The sequence below is a fragment of the Mus caroli genome, unplaced genomic scaffold, assembly GCF_978045245.1.
Source record: "Mus caroli unplaced genomic scaffold, Mus_caroli_1 scaffold_8, whole genome shotgun sequence".
Taxonomy (NCBI): Eukaryota; Metazoa; Chordata; class Mammalia; order Rodentia; family Muridae; genus Mus; species Mus caroli.
The window spans coordinates 124,634,592-124,652,856 of NW_028227263.1; the positions used below are offsets into that span (position 1 = coordinate 124,634,592).

General features: G+C 53.4%; 1 protein-coding gene and 1 pseudogene across 3 annotated transcripts; one reads left to right on the top strand and one right to left on the bottom strand.

The window, feature by feature from the left end:
* Positions 1–336: 336 nt before the first annotated feature.
* Positions 337–15,642, top strand: Vasp (vasodilator stimulated phosphoprotein). Of its 3 annotated transcripts, XR_015048010.1 has the most exons (14): positions 338–695; positions 7,565–7,736; positions 7,812–7,977; positions 10,296–10,380; positions 11,155–11,192; positions 11,303–11,544; positions 11,688–11,788; positions 13,077–13,128; positions 13,279–13,312; positions 13,534–13,579; positions 13,660–13,750; positions 14,649–14,706; positions 14,814–15,044; positions 15,500–15,642. XR_015048010.1 is itself a non-coding variant. In XM_029480096.2 (13 exons), the coding sequence occupies exons 1-13, from the start codon at positions 691–693 to the stop codon at positions 14,849–14,851; spliced, it is 1,125 nt and encodes a 374-aa protein (XP_029335956.1). In that variant the 5' UTR covers positions 337–690; the 3' UTR covers positions 14,852–15,642. The 3 variants fall into 3 exon arrangements, 2 of the variants coding, with proteins under 2 accessions (XP_029335956.1, XP_021022608.1); XM_029480096.2 differs by having other exon boundaries at positions 337–695; positions 11,691–11,788; positions 14,814–15,642; XM_021166949.2 differs by having other exon boundaries at positions 14,814–15,642.
* Positions 15,643–16,224: 582 nt separating this feature from the next.
* LOC115029057 (optic atrophy 3 protein homolog pseudogene) lies at positions 16,225–17,462 on the bottom strand (annotated as a pseudogene).
* Positions 17,463–18,265: the final 803 nt, after the last annotated feature.

Below are 18,265 nucleotides of genomic sequence, written 5' to 3' on the forward strand. Positions count from 1 at the left end.
CTTAAAGGTGGAAATTGATGAGATCCCTTGCTTAACCAAGGGGACCTCCCTACCCCCCAAAAGATAAACTGAGAAGTCCACGGAGCGAGTTGGAGTGGAGAACCTACACCCCCAGATCTGTACTAAAGAATTTGATAGTGGAGACAGTTAGAGATCAAAGAAAGGCCCCTTCTCTTCCACCAAGCTTTCCCCTCCAACTCCGGAGTGAGGCCCAGGTTGCACCCCCACGCCACAAGACAGGGAAAGGAGTGCAATTGCGGAAGCCCAAGGTTCCGCGTTGCCTTTTAAACGCTCTCCATCCCCCGCCTGGAGGCGTCCACGGCCCCTTTAAGGCGCAGGGAATTGTGGGTATGGGGAGTGGAATTTTGGAACGAAATGTAGCAAAGAGAGTACAGTAGTAAGAGTAACCGCGTAGGTGCAGCCCGCCGAGGGGGTGCGCCGGCGAGGTTCGGACGCTGCACCCCGCTTTCCATCGCAGGGGATCCCAGCACATCAGAACACCGGAGGGAGGAGGCGCCTAAAGACCCGCCCCGGCCCGGTCCACGTTCTCCCCAGGAAGCTGGACTCTATGGGGCGGGACCCCGAGAGAGACTGAGCAGAACCTGGAGTCAGCCCCGCACCCCAGCACTTCCAATCAGGGGCGCCCCGGGAGCACTCCCCGTGGGCGCGCCGCCCGCCCTCCGCGCAGCCATGAGGTGAGCCCCGAACCCTCCAGCCGGGTCCCAGCCGGGAGCCGGCTCCGCGCCCCGCCTTTGTCCCCCTCCCCCCCTCCAGCGCATTTGGGGCTAGATTTAGGGGACACAGCGCTTTGGGCGTCCCAGATCTGAGCCGGTGCCTTCTGGAGCGATCTCTAAATATCGACACCCCGTTTCTCCACACTACTCCCTAAAGGCTTGGGGCGGTGCCGGCTGAGGTTCTCTTGATAGCTTTCAGGTTTAGGGGCGCTCTCGGGACTCAGAATTTGAAGACTTTTGGGGGGAGCACCTCTGAGTTCGCAGATAGTCAGAACCTCGCAGGGATGATCTAGTATAAGCGGGCTCAGAGTTACCGCCCCCAAACTCAAAACCAGGTGGGAGGCTGGCTAGAGAACCCGAGCCCAGAAACTCTTGAGTCTCGGGTTGTGGTTGGTCTCCGGATCCTTGCGTCTGGGGCACTGGATGAGAGTCCCAGAGTGGAATCGCGGTCCTTAACTTTAGGGGTACTTCTGGATGTTCCTAAATTTGGTGGACACCGAGGTTCTCCTGTGGAGGGGTTCTTGGGAATCTGGCCCACGGGGCCTAGAGGGTCTGGATGGAACTCTTCTCCCCTTAGGCAACCAGGTTGGGTCCTAGGGCCCTGGAGCACACTCCAGGCCCAGGGCGGCTCCTGGACCCCCGGGCTAGAGGACAGTTCTGGTCTCCCCCCCCTCCCCCGCAACCTAGTGGCCGGGGAGGGAGGGGGCGCGGCAGCTGGGGGAGGGGGGCCTTTGTCTTCCTGACTCACCTGTCGAGACAGCTGGTGTGGGGGGCGGGCCCCCGAGTGAGCACTGTGGCCAGCTGCTTTCCCCACACCACAGTCCCTCCCCCTGGGCTCAGTGTCGCTGCGTGTCACCCCCTTCCCCAGGCCGTGGGATTGGAGGAGGGGGCGCTGGAAAGCGTCAAGGTCATAGCCTTCTCCCTCAGGGACCCAGGCTCACTAGCTTTTTCCAGCTCTCTTCCCAGGAATTTAATCTTGTGGGTGAGGGGGACACAAGGTTTTTGTTTTTTTTGTTTTGTTTTGTTTTCTTTTTTTTATATGTCTTCCCTGGGACTTGCCCTGAACTCCTGGGCTCACCTGAGGGCGGAGCCAGGCCTGACAGAGGCCTCCCCTCCTCTCAGCCCCAGCCCCCCCATAATCTCTCCCTTGGGGCCACATCTTGACAATACTGTCTCCCTTCCTCCACTTTGGCTGGGACTTCCTGCCCCAAAGCCCCTGGCTGGAGGAGGAGTCTCATGGGGACAGTTTGGGCTTAACCTCCCATGTGCACATCCTCCAGTCTTGCCCTCTGACATCTAGGTGACATTCCTCTCTAGGACCCTGAGCTAGGACCCCTCCCTCCCTCCCTCCGGTCCTCCCATGCCTGTCCCTTGGCTTGTGGGAGTGTTGGGATTTGGAGCAAGAAGGGGGACATCGAGACACCCTGGAGACTTCCTGCCTGGCCTTCCCTCCCCCATGGGAGCTCTGTCCCCCTAAAGGGGGTCAGTTCCTCCACTGCGCCCCCCTCCCCCGCTGCCCCCAGCCCCGCCCCTCCCCCACCCGTTTCCGGTCCCAGGCCCGGTGGAAGGCGGATGGCGGATGTCCGAGTTAGTGCCGCCTCACTCGCTGAGACCGTAAAAGGGCAGGAGCAACGTCTAGGCCGGCCCCCTGCACTCCCACCCCCAGCCCTGGTCCTCCTGCAGCCCGCCCCCCTCTGGCTGTGGCCAGTGCCAAACCTCCCTCCCTCCCCTGAGAGTAGGCACAAGTTGAAGGAATCCCCCACCCTCTTAGGAAAGGGTCTCTCTTGTCCTTGGTCACTTGCTGGGCTGTGTCACTTCTCCAAGGACAGCTAGGATTAGAGACAGAGACCCTGATCCATTCCTTATTTCCTTATTCCCAGCTGGGTAAACTGAGCCCTGCCCCCAAGACTTTGAAGCTTGGCTCCAGCGCCCTCAGAAGTCTTATGCTGTGGTGGGGAAGGGGGCAGGACTGGTTTGACTGGGGACAGCCCTAGGGGGAGTGGGAAGGGAGGTGGTTGAGATGGAAAATTACAAGATATGGTTCTTTTTCTCCCAGTTTGACAAATATTTGCCGAGTGTCTGCTGCATCCGGGAGCTGGGAAAGGCAGAGAAGGGGTCAGAGGTCTGAGGGCTCTTGGGCAGAATTCTGAAAGAATGTGCCTCACTCCATTCCTCTTGCAATAACATGAGCAGCAGTTCTTCTTTTCTTTTCTTTTTAAGTGATGTAGCGGGTTCAATCACTCTTCCTGTCAGGTGAGGTAATACGGGTCTGGTTCCGTTTTAAATCTCCACCGCAGTTGAGTGCAGTGCTAGTACAAGCCTGTGCTCCTGGTCTTACTCCCATTTTACAGGTAGTAAAACTGAGGTGCAGTGGTGTTAAGGAAATGGCCTGTTAAAGTTTAATGGTTTGGGAGTAAGATGTGGTGACTCATGCCTCTAAGGCAGTACTCAGGAGGTGACTACAGGAAGACCAAGAGCTGGAGGCCCTTGGGCTATTGAGTCCCAGTCTCAAAAATATATGAAAATCAGTTTAGAGGTGGAAAAAGTTTGACTTTGTACCTAGGACTGTCTAAATCTAGTAGTATTACAAAAAACGAAAACTAGAACCATCTATGGGGTTGGTTTTTTGTACAAATAACATACTTTTACCATTAACACTAACCTCCTATAAGTTCATCCTCTGCTACATAGCAGGTTGGAGGCCAGCCTGGGCTTCAGAGTAAATTCTAGGCCAGCCTGCATCAGAGACTTAAGAGTTCAGGGTGTGTGTGTGTGTGTGTGTGTGTGTGTGTGTGTGTGAGAGAGAGAGAGAGAGAGAGAGGATTAAGGGTGCAAGGAGATGGTGGGGTAAGGTTGTGGGTGGGTAGCAATAGAGGGGACTACCAGTATTTGGCCACCTCTGTCCTCAGAGGCTCCCTCACTCTTAGGGTTCCCAGCTGCCAAGGTGGAGTCTGTCAGCTGCAGGGTTGTGGGTTTGAGTCTCTGTTGTTCCCTTTTATCTAGTGGACTCAGAGTGTTGGGAACTCTGGGTCTGGGAAACTGAGGCATGGGACATGAAGCTACATGGAAGGAGGGCAGGTCTGGAACCGGCTGCCCAGGGAGGGAAGAGACTCACCTTCCACTGTGAAGTTTCTGGGGATCGAACTCTGGTTATCAGGGTTAGCAGCAAGCACCTTTGCCCACTAAGCCATCTTGCCAGCCCTTCACTACTCCCATGGATTCCAGATCCTCCTGCCTCCATCTCCCAAGAGCTGGGGTCACAGGTATGTACCTCTGGTGGGGATTTTCCACTCCAGCTCCTTGTTGGGACAGGGTCTCACCATGTGACCCAGGCTGGCCTCAAGCCTACAAGGGCTGTCCTGCCCTTGCCTCCCAAGTACAGGGCTCTCCAGCCCAGAACTGCTACCCTTTATTATCCTTTGCCAAAACATCGGGTCCCCAAGGATCCCTTTGGCTCCCCAGTGCTCTCAAGAACCTAGAGTGGTACCCAGCACTAGGCAGCACTCAGCAGTTGTAAACAGCAGACTCAACAGTAGCTGCTGACATTTTGAAGGTCAACGACACTGTTCCAAGCATTGGGCTCCAATTTCCCGACGCAGTACTCAGCAATCAGATGAGCTAGATTCAAGCCTCAGCCCCTTGACAGATGATGAAATGCAGGCACAGAGAGGTAAAGACACTTGGGCAAAGATCACACAGCGAACGAACGAACGAACGGAGAGGCTCCCTCTTGAACGCATGTTCATTGAAAGATGAGAAAACAGTCTGGTTGATATTTTTAAAAGGGCAAGGTATGAAGGAAGGAGTGTAGATCATGGGAGTGCTGCTTTAAAAAGGTGGGACGCCTAAATATACTCACTCATAGGCAAGTGATGTGCGCAGCTTCTCAGGTGACAGGGGCCTGGGGAAGTCACACTTCCAAGGCTTCACACTTTTGACCTACATTCACATTTATTTCTTTTTTTTTTTTTTTTTTTTTTTTTTTTTTTTTTTTGGTTTTTCGAGACAGGGTTTCTCTTTATAGCTCTGGCTGTCCTGGAGCTCATTTTGTAGACCAGGCTGGCCTCGAACTCAGAAATCCGCCTGCCTCTGCCTCCCGAGTGCTGGGATTAAAGGCGTGCGCCACCACGCCCGGCTGCACATTTATTTCTTAACCTTTTCTTTTTTAAGGATTTGGAAAAAAAAAAGTTTATTTTGACTTCGGGTGTGTGGAGGTCAGAGGACAGCTCCTGGGAGTCTGTTCTCTCCCTGCACCAGCCTCGAGCTCAGGTCCCCAGGCTCTGAGGCAGGCACCTTCAGCTGCTGAGCCATCTTGCCTGTCCTGGTTTGGTGTTTCATTTCCTTGAGACAGGGTCTCACTGTGCTGCGCAGCCTGCCTGGCCTGCTGGCCTCAAACGTGAGATCCTCTTGCGTCAGCCTCCTGAGTGCTAGGATGACTGGGCGCAGGCCCCATCCAGCTGAGGCTGGTTCTGGTTTTTGTTTTTATCCTGGGCTTGAGTTACAAGGGTGTCTCGGAACAAAAGACTGTCAAGCAGAAAGGGGGTGTGCAGATGAAGTGGTCAGGGAGGAACTCTGGGAAGGGAGGACATCTAGGCAGAGCCGGTGGTGGCGGTGAGGGGTGGGGTGGGGGGGGTATGTGCAAGAGGAAAGGGGATGTTGGAACGGACTGAGCAAAGGCAAGAGGGAAGGAGAGACTGGAGCACAGGGGACCTCACAAACCTTGGATGGGGAGGAGACAGGACTTGGGGGTGTTGGGGAGTGGGTGAAGGGGTGAGTGGGAGGGGTCAGGGACATGGGGACGGATGGGATTGGGTCTTAAGAAGGTCCTTCTATAAGGTCATCTTTAAGGTCTAGTTGAGGTTAGGACCCAGCCCAGGGTTACGCAGACAGCAGTATTCCCTCAGTACTAGAGCCATGTCAGGGCAGGACCACCTGAGAGGCCAAAGTGCATCTGGGTGGGGCAGTGATGCCGAGTCTACCCTGGGCATGTGGCCAGAGTCAGCTCTGGGTGTGGGTGGCAGGTGTGGGTGAGGCTTCAGCCCTGCCCTGCCAAGGGTGCCTGGGCCAGAAACAGTCCCTTGAAGCTATGCTTGTTTCACATGGCCCCTGATGTTTGGGAAGGACCCACAGCTCCTTCTGTGGTTAAGAGTGGGACCTGGCAGCCAGCTCATTGGACATCAGAGCCTCTCTCAACTGCTCTGTGCCTGTGTGACTGAGGATAGGACACTCCACCTCTCTGGGCCCTCTCCGCTGTATCCAGGTAGAGTGCCATCCACTCTGAAGGGACACAGTGGGACAGGAGGAGTGACCTAGCTGGGCTTGAGGCATGGGCCCAGCTAAAGAGCTGGTAATAAAGCAACATACATGCAAAGTTGGGGTGTCTAGCCCCCAAGGGGCTTTCCCTGCTGAACTCTCACAGCATGGCATCACACCTCAGCCCCCAGCCCCGCCATTGTGGGGTGAAGTTTCTCTCCCCTGGAAACCACAAACTTCTTCTTTTCAGGAAAAAGCCTGGTGGGGATGGGGTGAGCTCCCCCCACTTCCCCTGTCTGGTGGGGGTGGGTGGGGCCTGAGCTCCCCCCCACTTCCCCTGTCTGTATGTGACCTTGACCAAGTTACTTCCTGTCTGCAAGCCTTACTGCCTGCCCTGGAGGAGAACTGAGTCTTCCAGGAGGGCAGGTGTGTTTGTGGGGGTCTTGTGTGATGGAGATGTTCAGGGAACCTTAGTACTGATAGTACTGAGCACTCAGTACTGACTGGGTGAGTGCACGGTCGGTGCCTCAGTGGTGACAGTGACCAAGCCCTCAGTACCCCAGTGTATACTAGGTACTGTGCCTAGTACTTTAACCAGATCACAGCCTTCAGGAAGTAGGGACCATCATGTCTTCCCTAAGTGACAGATGAGAGACATGAGGAGCTCTCAGGTCATGTGGAAGAAGGGTTTGGTGGAGAATTTGAACCAAGGTCTGTGGTGTCTGACTCTATATTTGAGCTGTTGTTTTCCTGCTTCAGCCAGTGGCCTCCTCGGCACTGCCTACCTCCCCCCCCACACACACCCCCTGGCTGGACCAGTTGCTCCCTGGTGGCAGGGCAGTCTGTCTGGGCCACCGCTGTGTCTCCATCCCCAGCCACAGGGTGTGACAGTGCAGCCAGGAATGTGTGCCAAATGGCTGTTTGGGCCCTGGGGAACCAGATGGACCAGGTGGCCAATAAATGTGGCCTCAGGGGAGACATCCCCAGGGCCCTGGGATCTGCCCTCACACTCCTGCCCTTCTTATCTGACCTGAGCTGGGAGCAGAGGTGGGGGTGGAGAGGTGGTAGAGATGGGGAAATGAAGGCCAGGCAGAGGCTGTTCTCGGCTCACTCCCCGGCCGACTGCTAGTCCTGGCAGCTCTGTCCTTTCCAGTCGGCCTGTATCCACTTTTGATTAAGGCTGTAGAGGCTGAACCCAGGACCTCGAGCAAGCTGTGTAGTCGCCAGCTCAAGCCTTATGGACCCTACTTTATCTCTTTTCTGCCTCTTCCTGTGTGTGGCCTGCCTATCTGTTCACTACATGGTACTGCTCATCTATCAGCCTATCTTCTTTTATAGTATTGTGGATTCAACCACGGGCCCAGGCCAGCAAGCTGGGCAAACACTCTACTATTGAGCCACACCCCCAGCCCCTCATTGGGGTTTCTAGTCAGGGTCTCTAACCACTGAGCAACACTCCCAGTCATGCATGTACAGCCACACCCCTGTATATTCATGTACAGGCTGCAGTCCGTTCCTGTATCTACTATATGGATCTAAGGAGATGTGACTGGCCCCTCTGTTTTCTCCCCTGGCAGCGAGACGGTCATCTGTTCCAGCCGGGCTACTGTGATGCTTTATGATGACAGCAACAAGCGATGGCTCCCGGCTGGCACTGGTCCCCAGGCCTTCAGCCGCGTCCAGATCTACCACAACCCCACTGCTAACTCCTTCCGAGTTGTTGGCCGCAAGATGCAGCCGGATCAGCAGGTGCAGGCTCCCTCTGTCCCTCTGTCCCTCTGCCTGCCTACCACGGTGCCCGCGTCAACCTGTTCTCTCTTGTAGGTGGTTATCAACTGTGCCATCATTCGGGGTGTCAAGTACAATCAGGCCACTCCCATCTTCCATCAGTGGCGAGATGCCCGCCAGGTCTGGGGCCTCAACTTCGGCAGCAAGGAGGACGCCATACAGTTTGCAACAGGCATGGCCAACGCCCTAGAGGCCTTGGAAGGTTAGATGGGCCGGTGGGATTGTGTTGGGGCTCTTGCTGTGATAGGGAGGCTGAAGCATGGGGATTGTAACAAGTCCCAGGCAGGCCTGGATGATGTAGCAAGACTCTGTCATAGATACGTAAATAAAATTGGGACTGGGAACATAGATCTGTATGTAGAGAGCTCACTTAGCGTGTGTGTGTGTGTGTGTGTGTGTCTGTCTGTCTGTCTGTCTGTCTGTCTGTCTGTCTGTCTGTCTGCATTCATTCCCCAGCACTGCATAAATTAGGTCTGGTGGTGCATGCCTGTTGTCTCAGCGCTCAGCAGGTAGAGGAGGGAGGATAATGAGATTAGGGCTATCCTCAGCTACACAGGAAGTGCTGAGTCCAGCCTGAGCTACATAAAGCTCTATCTCAAAAGCACGTGTTGGAGGACAGGAGAGATGGTTCAGTGCTTAAGAGCATTCACTGCTCTTCCAGAGGACCAGGGTTTGACTCTCGCACCCACAGGATGGGTGACTCAGAGATCCCCACCAAAGGCCCTGACATCTGGCCTTTGTGGGCACTTGGCACATATGTGGTACACAGAAATACATATATAGGCAAAACACCCATACATATAAAATTAAAAAAAAAAACAAAAAACACAGCCAGTGTGGTAGTTCATGCCTTTAGTCCCAGCACTCAGGAGGCAGAGGCAGGTGGATCTCTTGAGTTCAAAGCCAGCCTGGTCTATACAGTGAGTTCCAAGACAGCCAGGGCTACACAGAGAAACCTTGTCTCAAACAGCCAAACAGACTGGGGTTTGGGGTGAGCAGAAGACCCACTCAGCAGTGCTATGCAGCCTGAAGCTGCTGTCCTGCCCTTCGGGGCCTGAGTCTGCCTACCTAGAAATCAGCTAACCTATGGAGGTAGACTGATGGGAACTGTCAATGCCTGGTGTATGCCGAGGTATAAAGGCCCCTCTCTAAAAGGTTTCCTCAACCACTTGCTGCACCAAGACGTCTGTCTGTCCAGCCTCCCCCGAGTTCCCTGTGTTGGTCATGGTGGCATTTACTTGTAATGTGAGCCTTTGAGAAGGTAAGAGGATGGAGAGTTCTGGGCCATTCTGGGTTCCACAGCTGTATTTGTGTAAAGCAAAGTCCAGAGGCGGCTAAGGAAGCAGGTCAGTGATACAGGGTTGCCTGCCCTGTGCCAGACCCTGGTGCCATCTCAGTTTAAAGTAAAGTCTCTAGGTGTGCTATATCTTTTTAAAGATGTATTTATTTATTTTATGTATGTTAGTGCACTGTAGCTGTACAGATGCTTGTGAGCCTTTGTGTGGTTGTTGGGAATTGGATTTTTAGGACCTCTGCTCACTCCGGTCAACCCTGCTTGCCCAGTCCCTGCTCGCTCCAGCCCAAAGATTTATTTATTATTATACATAAGTACACCGTAGCTGACTTCAGACACACCAGAAGAGGGAGTCAGGTCTCATTATGGGTGGTTGCGAGCCACCCTGTGGTTGCTGGGATTTGAATTCGGGACCTTCAGAAGAGCAGTCAGTGCCCTTACCCGCTGAGCCATCTCGCCAGCCCTATGTGCTATTTGGAGACAGGGTTTCATTGGGTAGCCTTGGCTGTCCTGAAACTCACCGTAGACCAGGCTGGCCTCGAACTCAGAGATCTGCCTGCCTCTGCCTCCTGAGTCCTGGGATTAAAGGCGTGCACCCTATGCCCAGCTACATGGTATTTCTGTTTTTGGAAACATTCAGCCCATGTGGTGATCTGGGTCAAGTGGAAACTCTAGTGCAGGGGACAAGACTTCTTTTATTTTAAGTTCCCTAATGATGCCAAAATCCTGTCTTTTTTTTTTTTTTTAAGAGGTGCTGGTGATTGACTGGGGGGTGGCTTTGGACAAGCTACTCAGGTGCTCTGCCACTGAACCATGTCCCCACCCACCTCGCTGTGTCCTAGGTGACTGCTCTGCTTTCTGTAGGGGAAAGCAGCCCAGTGGCTGAGATGTTGACTTCACCAGGCCTTGTGTTAGTGGGAGAGCTTACCCAGTCTGTGTGCGTGGAGAATGCCATCGGTGGTGCAGGCCTGGAGAAGTGGTTCTTTCCGCAGATTTCTAACCTGTATGGCTTAGTGACGAGTGGGACGTCCGTGTCTCATGGATGCCCCATCTCACAGGGGCTCGGGCCCAGGGAGGCAGCTCCTTGTTCTCTTTTCTGGGTGCTGAGTCTTGTGAGGGCTGTCAGGGCCTCTGCTTCTCACTGGGATGGCATCTGGATGGGGGGAGGGGAGACCGAAGGAGTGGAGCTCCTCCTGTCTTACTGTGGTTTTCTCTTCACCTTCCAGGAGGTGGGCCTCCCGCAGCCCCAGCACCCCCTGCCTGGTCTGCCCAGAATGGTCCCTCCCCAGAGGAGCTGGAACAACAGAAAAGGTGGGGACCCTCACTCCTTTGAGGCATCCCGTAGCTCCCAGAGTTCAGAACCTGCCAGTTCTCACTTTCTAGAAAGGTCAGAGGGCCAAGAGTCTAGAAGGAGATGGCACTCCGACACTGTTTGCCAAGCCCTCGGAGACAAGAAACTGCAAAACTGGGTGTGGTGGCACACAACCTGTCATCTCAGCCTGAGGCAGGAGGGTTGCCAAGAGTTTGAGGCCAGCCTGGGCTATGTAAGTGAATTCCAGGCTGGCCTTAGAAATTAGTAGGGGGAGCTGTTACACAAATCAGCATGGTGGTGCATACCTTTCCAAGCATTTAGAAAGCAGAGGCAGGTGGATCTGCAAGTTAGAACCCCATCTGGTCTACAAAGTTCAAGGCTAACCTATGCTACACAGTGAGACCTTGTCTAAATAGAGAAAAAGAGAGAAAATCCAACCCCTCCCCTCCAAAAAGAATCTGATGAGGGAATGAACCATGCTGGCACCCCCGTGCCCGTACTCCACCTCTCTGAGCCTATGGCCATTTTGGAATCATCTGTTTGCATAGTTGTAAAGAACACACCCAGGCTCCATCCATGCCTCCTGCCCCTTGTTCTCATCCTTCTTTCCCTGGGCCCTCGGAAGGCAGACTTGGATGGAGGGCAGGCACCAGCCTCCTTGGTGACCTGAGAGATGAACCAGAGGCTTCTGTCCTGGGTCCCTCACCCCCCACCCCCAGTTAGCTTGGTTTGGGGATTGAAGCAGCCTCCTTTCCGCCCCCTCCCCTGTACAGGCAGCCGGAGCATATGGAACGCCGGGTCTCCAATGCAGGTGATGGCTGTGACTAGGTCATGGGGACCTCCCTGGAGGAGCTGGTTGGGCAGGGAGGACACAAAGTCAGGCTTCTCTCTCAGCAGGACCATTCTCTGTGTTTATTGCAGGAGGCCCACCTGCTCCCCCAGCTGGGGGCCCTCCTCCACCTCCAGGACCTCCCCCTCCTCCAGGTCCCCCCCCACCCCCAGGTCTGCCCTCCTCAGGGGTATCTGGGGCAGGTCATGGAGCAGGGGCAGCCCCACCCCCTGCACCCCCACTCCCTACAGCACAGGGCCCCAATAGTGGGGGTTCCGGGGCCCCAGGCCTGGCTGCTGCCATTGCTGGAGCCAAACTCAGGAAAGTGAGCAAGGTAAGGAAGTACATGGGAGTGGCTGGGATGAAGCCCTGAGGGGACAATGGGAGGTGGTCAGAGTCCCCCAAAGGTGTCACAAGAGGGCTGGAAGGTCACCTGACCTACCTGTGAAGCCTTCTCCCCTTTTTTCACTCTTTCAGCAGGAGGAGGCCTCTGGGGGGCCCCTGGCCCCCAAAGCTGAGAACAGTCGAAGCACTGGTGGGGGGCTTATGGAAGAGATGAACGCCATGCTGGCCCGGAGGTGAGCCTGAGTCCCAGAATTCAGCTGTATGCTGCATTTTCAGGGTTAGGCTGTTGTAGTGCTGACTGGGCCCCTCCCCTTCCTGTCCTCTCTCTTCCTTTCCCGCTCATGTCTAGCCCAGGCTGAACTCTATGCACCTGCCTCAGCCTCCTGGGCACTGGAATGACACACCTGCACTCAGCTTCTTTGTGTCTTTGAGTGGCCATGCTGCCTGATGACAGCCATGTCCAGGACACGATGCTGGAGACTCACTCAGCCCCTGAGGTGTCTCACAGACTGGAAAGTGCTTGAGCCATGAGAGATTCCACTTGAACATTCTGGAAGCTTAGATTCTTAGACACCCAGCTTGCTGACCTAGGAGAGCTCCTCACCCTTAGAGTTCTTAAGATTTCCAGATGTGGGAATTATGGGGGACCCCTCCAGATTCTAGAGGAACAATCTCTGGACTGGATTTTTCCTTAAATTTTCAAGCTATTTCTTTTTATTTATCGTATATATGAGTGTGCCCATGACTCCCCGGAAGAGAGGTCTCTCTCCTTCCACCATGTGGGTTCTGTGAATAGGAGTCAAGTTGTCAGGGTTAACAGCCAGCACCCTTCCTTACTGAACCATCTCAGCAGCCCTGAACTGGATTGTTGCTGTTGCTCTTCTCAGCCCTGGCTAGGCTGGAACTTAAAATGATGACTCTTCCGCCTCTGCCTCTCACATACTGGGATTACAGCCTTGTGCCATGTAATGCATTCTGTCCCATGTTTTTTTTTTTTTTTTTCCTCTGAGACAGTCACTCGCTGTGTAGACTAGGGGGGCTTTGAACTCAGAGATCTGCCTGCCTCTCTTTTTAAAAGTATTGTTACATTTATTTATTCATTGTGTATGTTTGTTCATGTGGAGGTTAGAGGATAATCTGCAGGACTCAGTTCTCTACTTCAGCCTTCACAGAGGTCTTTGGGGTTAAATCGGGCGGTTCTGCTGGTACAAGCACCTCTCTCTGCTGAGCTATCTTTTTTTTTTTTTTTTTTGGTTTTTTCGAGACAGGGTTTCTCTGTGTAGCCCTGGCTATCCTGGTACTCACTTTGTAGACCAGGCTGGCCTCGAACTCAGAAATCCGCCTGCCTCTGCCTCCTGAGTGCTGGGACTAAAGGCGTGCGCCACCACGCCCGGCTCTGCTGAGCTATCTTGCAGGCCCCTTCTTTAACTTTCCAACCTCTCCTGGAATGTAGCAGTGGGAAGGGGTCCTGTTGAGTGGCAGAGTGTGAACTGTAGCTTGTCCTTGCTTGCCCCTCTGCAGAAGAAAAGCCACACAGGTTGGGGAGAAGCCCCCCAAAGACGAGTCAGCCAGTGTAAGTAGGGGGCTTTTCCTGCCCTATATTCCTTATGGTGTACACTAGTACCCTAGGGCAGGGAGGAGGTGTTACAGGGCTGAGCTGGCTTTGGACCTGAATATTGGCATAGAAAGGGTAGTTTATGATACTTGTATTTACTGCCAACAGGAGGAGCCAGAGGCCCGACTCCCTGCCCAGAGTGGTGAGTGATAGATAGCCCTGTCTATCCACAGAAACTATAAATCCCATGATGCATTGTTCTTGCTTTGAAAGCACTACAGGGGAAACTGTGAAAACAGTACTGGGGATTGTAGTTTTCTAAGATTCTTTGCCCTGGTGAGTTGAGTGGTGGTATGGTATTGTGGGGGCAATGCTTGTCTCTGATCTTTATTTGTTGCCCCACCGACCCACGCACCCACCCAGAGCCTGTGAGAAGACCCTGGGAGAAGAACAGCACAACGTTGCCAAGGTAGGCCATAAATACTGGGGAGGAACATAATGTAACCCCTGGGACAGGACCCTCACTCCTGCCCTGTGCCATCTCTTCAGGATGAAGTCATCCTCTTCTGTGACTACCTCCGAGGCCCACCCCTCGACGCCCTGCTCCAGCGATGACTCCGACTTGGAGAGGGTGAAGCAGGTAGCTTGGGGAAATAGCTAGAAAGATGCCAGGAGAGACAGAGACAGACTCGGCTCCAGAATGGTTCTAGGAAAGGCTTAGAAACCTCTTCTAGCCTGAGAGAAGGAGTTGGTGGGACAGACGCCCACACTTTTCCAGTAGCTATAGCAGACCGTACCAGTCTATCACTCATTCCTGCTGAGTCCCCAGGATCCTCAGTGGCTCCAGCTATCCATCTCTAGTCACAGTTGGCAGGAGACTATGTACATTTGGCAAGCTTGCTACTGGATGTTCTCCAATACTGTTCTGCTGGCCCCAAAGATCTAGAACTCTCCTATAGAACATTCCCATCATTTTGTGACCTTGGCAGCTGTGTCAAAGGATGAGGGAAGGGTTGTTGAGCCAGCTTTCTCTGTCTTCAGTCAAGAAGAAAGGGAAGAGAACCTGGCTAATCAAAAGAGTGCCAAGAACTCCCCTCCTCCCCACCCAAGTGAGGGGTTGGGGGCATGGCTCAGTGGTAAAGCCTAGAATCCTCCAGAAAGGAGCTGGGGGCGTGGCTCAGCAGTAGTGTGCTTAAGTAGCATTTAAGATGCCCTACGATCCGTCCCTGTCCCTGAAATAAAGTAGACTGTTTGGTGGCTAAGCAGGTAAAGGTGGCTATGCCACTCTTACCCGAGTTCTATCCACAAAAACAACATGGTAGAAGAAGTGAATTCTTTCAAGCTGTTCTCTGACCTCCACCCGCGCCAAGTGTATGTACATACCTCACTCTTGATTGCACATACCTTACGCTCACATGCACATACCTGCACAAGCACACAAGCAAGTGTTAATGTTTAAGAACCTTAGCTAAGTTGGAGTAAGAGAGGGGGTCATTGTTTCTGTGAGTTCGGGACCCCTCTTGATTGGTTCTTTCCAGGAGCTTCTGGAAGAGGTGCGGAAGGAGCTGCAGAAAATGAAAGAGGAAATAATCGAAGGTGAGGCACCTCTGTTGTAGCGCAGGCCCTTGTGTTCATGGGAAGCGCCTGCCTTGGAAGGGAAGACAGTGGAGACTGGCCTGACTTGTGCCTCTCATTCCTTCCAGTCTTTGTCCAGGAGCTGAGGAAGCGGGGTTCTCCTTGACTACAGGGACCCAGAAGACCCATTTCTTCTTTCTGTACTTCCTGCCTGGCACCTGCTTTCCCTGCCTCTACTTGACCAAGAGTTACACAAGATTGCGTTCTCCCCTGCCAGCTCCCACTTGGAAGATTCCACGTGGGGTGTGGCTTCCTGGTGCCATGGTCACACCCACGCTGGCTGCTGATTGGATAAGGAGGTCCCACCCCTTTGTTTCCTTTGGTCCTTTCCCTTCACCATCCCCTTGGGGCTGGTTCCTCTGCTGGGGATGTACTGAGTAACCCCACAGTGAGGGAAGGAAGGAGGGGATCTCACCTTCTCTTGTTCTGGATTCACTTTAACGCTTTAATGCCTTGGAATTTTTTTTTAAGAAAAAGTATATATATATATTTGGGTTTGGGGGCGGGAAAGGGAAATTTTTTTTCTCTTTGGTTTTGATAAAATGGGGTGTGGGAGTTTTTAAATGCTATACCCCAGGCTTGTCCCCATCGGAGGCAGCTATATATAAGAGGGGAGGTATCCCACCAGGTGGGGGGTATTTCCCCCACCCCTGGGACACCCTTTTGCCTTGGCTCCTCCCTCTTTTCTATGAGGAATTAAGATTCTTTAACTTTTTTGGAACCTCAGTTTTGTGGTTTTTTTTATTTGGGTTAGGATTTCAGGGTCCAGACCATTTTTGCCCTCCGGGAAGATGAAGTGAGGGGGAGAAGAGGAAAAATAGGTCCTCCGACTTCTACACCATAGCTTCTTGGACACGGGCCCTCGCTGAATAAATCTGCAGTTTTTATAAATGCAAAGGTCTCTGGAGTACTTTAAATGCTATGCCCCATCAAAGGCAGCTATATAAGAGGGGAGGTATCCTACCAGGAGAGGGGGATTGCTGACAGCTGTGGGCAACCCTTGCAAGAATTCTGCTTCTCACTTCCGGTTCTACATATATTCCTGGTTCTGGGCTGCATTCAGTCCCGCCCCTTCTCTCTGTGGTCCTCACCAGCCTGCTTCCTCCATCCTGCAGTGTCTGCGGACTGTGTGGTTAAGTCTTACAGCTTAACACTGGGTTGACTTCTTTACCTGGGAAGGGTCTCAGAAGATGAATGCCCCCCCCCCCCATTAGAAGTCCCCTCCCCTAGTTCTTTCTTTTTTTTTTTTTTAAGATTTATTTATTTATTATATGTAAGTACACTGTAGCTGTCTTCAGACACTCCAGAAGAGGGAGTCAGATCTTGTTAAGGATGGTTGTGAGCCACCATGTGGTTGCTGGGATTTGAACTCCTGACCTTCGGAAGAGCAGTCGGGTGCTCTTACCCACTGAGCCATCTCACCAGCCCCAAGCCATCTCACCAGCCCCCCCCCCTAGTTCTTTCTTAACTGAAATGAATGACACGCCTGCCCACTCAGCAAATAATGGTTTGAGACACTCTTTAACCTGGGGCTCCTTTAATTATAAAACATTTAAAACTCATAAACCACTCCTCCGTGGCCCAGTGGGTTAGCAAAGAGTGGGGAAGGGAGTTATTTGGTTTTCTGGAATGTTCCATTTGGACAGAAGGTGAGGCTGCTGTTTGCCTTATTTTAAATGGCTTTTTACCTGGAAGATCAAAGGCAGGAAGGGAGGGTGATCCCTGAGATTACCACGAAACAAACTGGTGGGTGGTGGCACTGGCCCACGTGTTAAGGGTGCAGGTGGGTCCTTTACAAAAGGCCAGTTATGGGGGTGGAGTGGGGGAGGCAGAGTGACTGAGCAGGGCAGGCCAGACCCCATCCTCTTTCCCTAAAAGGTGAGGTAGATGGAGGGAGATGGGGCTCCAGAACCTAAGGCGGGGAGTGTGATAGGCCAGTAAGGTTGTTAGATGGCTCCACCACACTGCCCTCCTTTCCAAGTACAGCATTCAAGCATGGTGGTTTTGGTTAGGGGAGCTGGAAGGGTTCCTGTCACGTCCCACCAGTGGGTTAAAGAGACCCCGTGGGAAGGGGTACTCACACCTCTCTCAGCCTAGGACCCATCTGTCCCCAGAGACCAGGGCACCTTAGCTGGCACCATTTGGGGGTGGGCCCATGCAGAGAGGCCAGTCATGTGACAAGCCCAGACAACAGTCCACGTCCAAGGCCAGAGTCCTGCGGCCTCTACTCCTTGGGGGTCTCAGGACACTCGAGTTCAGGCTTAAGCTCCGGCTCATAGCAATCTTTACAGATCTGGGTTCTGAACTTCTGTAGCTCATCTTGAAGCTCTGCCCACAGCTCCGCCCGCAGCTCTGCCCGCAGCTCCGCCCGCAGCTCATCCAGTGCGTTCCTGGGCAATGCTGCCTGCACCTGCACCTGCACCTCATCCAGCATGTTCTCCAGGTATTCCACATCCTCCCGCAGCGACAGCACCGTGGCCACCTGCGCCACTTCCCTACGGTGTTTCGATGACTTCTGGCGCCAGAACTCCAGCAGCAGACAGCTGCCCGCAGCAGCAAAGATGATGGCTTCACCCAGCAGGTTCGCACCCAGCTCGGCCGCTGCATCCTCATTCAGTGGCTTGATGGCCTCAGCATGGAAGCCCATGATGCGCATCTTGGTCCGCATCTCTAGCCAGTGGTACACTGCAGGGGAGAAGAGAGGAGTCGGAGTTTGCTTAGGCCAGGGACGCTCCTCACCCCACTGCAAACACTCCCCTACCCCACCCCCCATCCTCACCCCCATGTCTTGGGGATCACAGCCATAGCCATAATTGCCTGGCTACAGGACAGTCACCCAGTCCGCAAACTTAAGATAATGACTTCTCCAGCCTGCCGGAACCTGAATACATGGCTTTAAAATGGTCTGCGGCTGGGATGTGGCTCCCTTGGTAGAGTGCCGGCCTAGCATGCGAGGCCCCTAGGTACACGTTCCATGGTACAGGCTTATCTGAGGCAGACACTCAGGAACAAGTTCCAGGCGGTCTTTTGGAGACTGGCCTGGACAGCACGAGAGCCCTCCTGTGGGCAGGTCATGGTGATTGAGGCAGCCATGATTTCAGTACTGGAGAGTGAAACAAAAGGTCATCCTAGGCTAGTAATGGACCCTGATCTCAAAATAAAACAAACGAATTAAATAATGTCCAGAGTCAGCAATGGTTTGGTAGTTGGTAAGGGTATCTGCCATGGAAGCCTGCTTATCGAAGTTCCATCCTCAGAACTGGAAGAAGCCCACTCTAGATTTGCCCCGAGCTTGACTGACACACACTAATAATAATAATAATACTGGAAGAAGCCGGGCGTCGCCTTTAATCCCAGCACTCAGGAGGCAGAGGCAGGCGAATTATTGAGTTCGAGGCCAGCCTGGTCTACAAAGTGAGTTCCAGGACAGCCAGGGCTACACAGAGAAACCCTGTCTCAAAAAACAAAACAAACAAACAAACAAAAATAATAATAATAATAATACTGGAAGAAGCCCACT

Coding starts and splice junctions, on each gene's coding strand:
- Vasp (XM_021166949.2), top strand. Junction 11,193..11,302: donor ACGCCGGGTCTCCAATGCAG/GTGATGGCTGTG, acceptor TGTTTATTGCAG/GAGGCCCACCTGCTCCCCCA. Junction 13,129..13,278: donor CCAAAGACGAGTCAGCCAGT/GTAAGTAGGGGG, acceptor TACTGCCAACAG/GAGGAGCCAGAGGCCCGACT.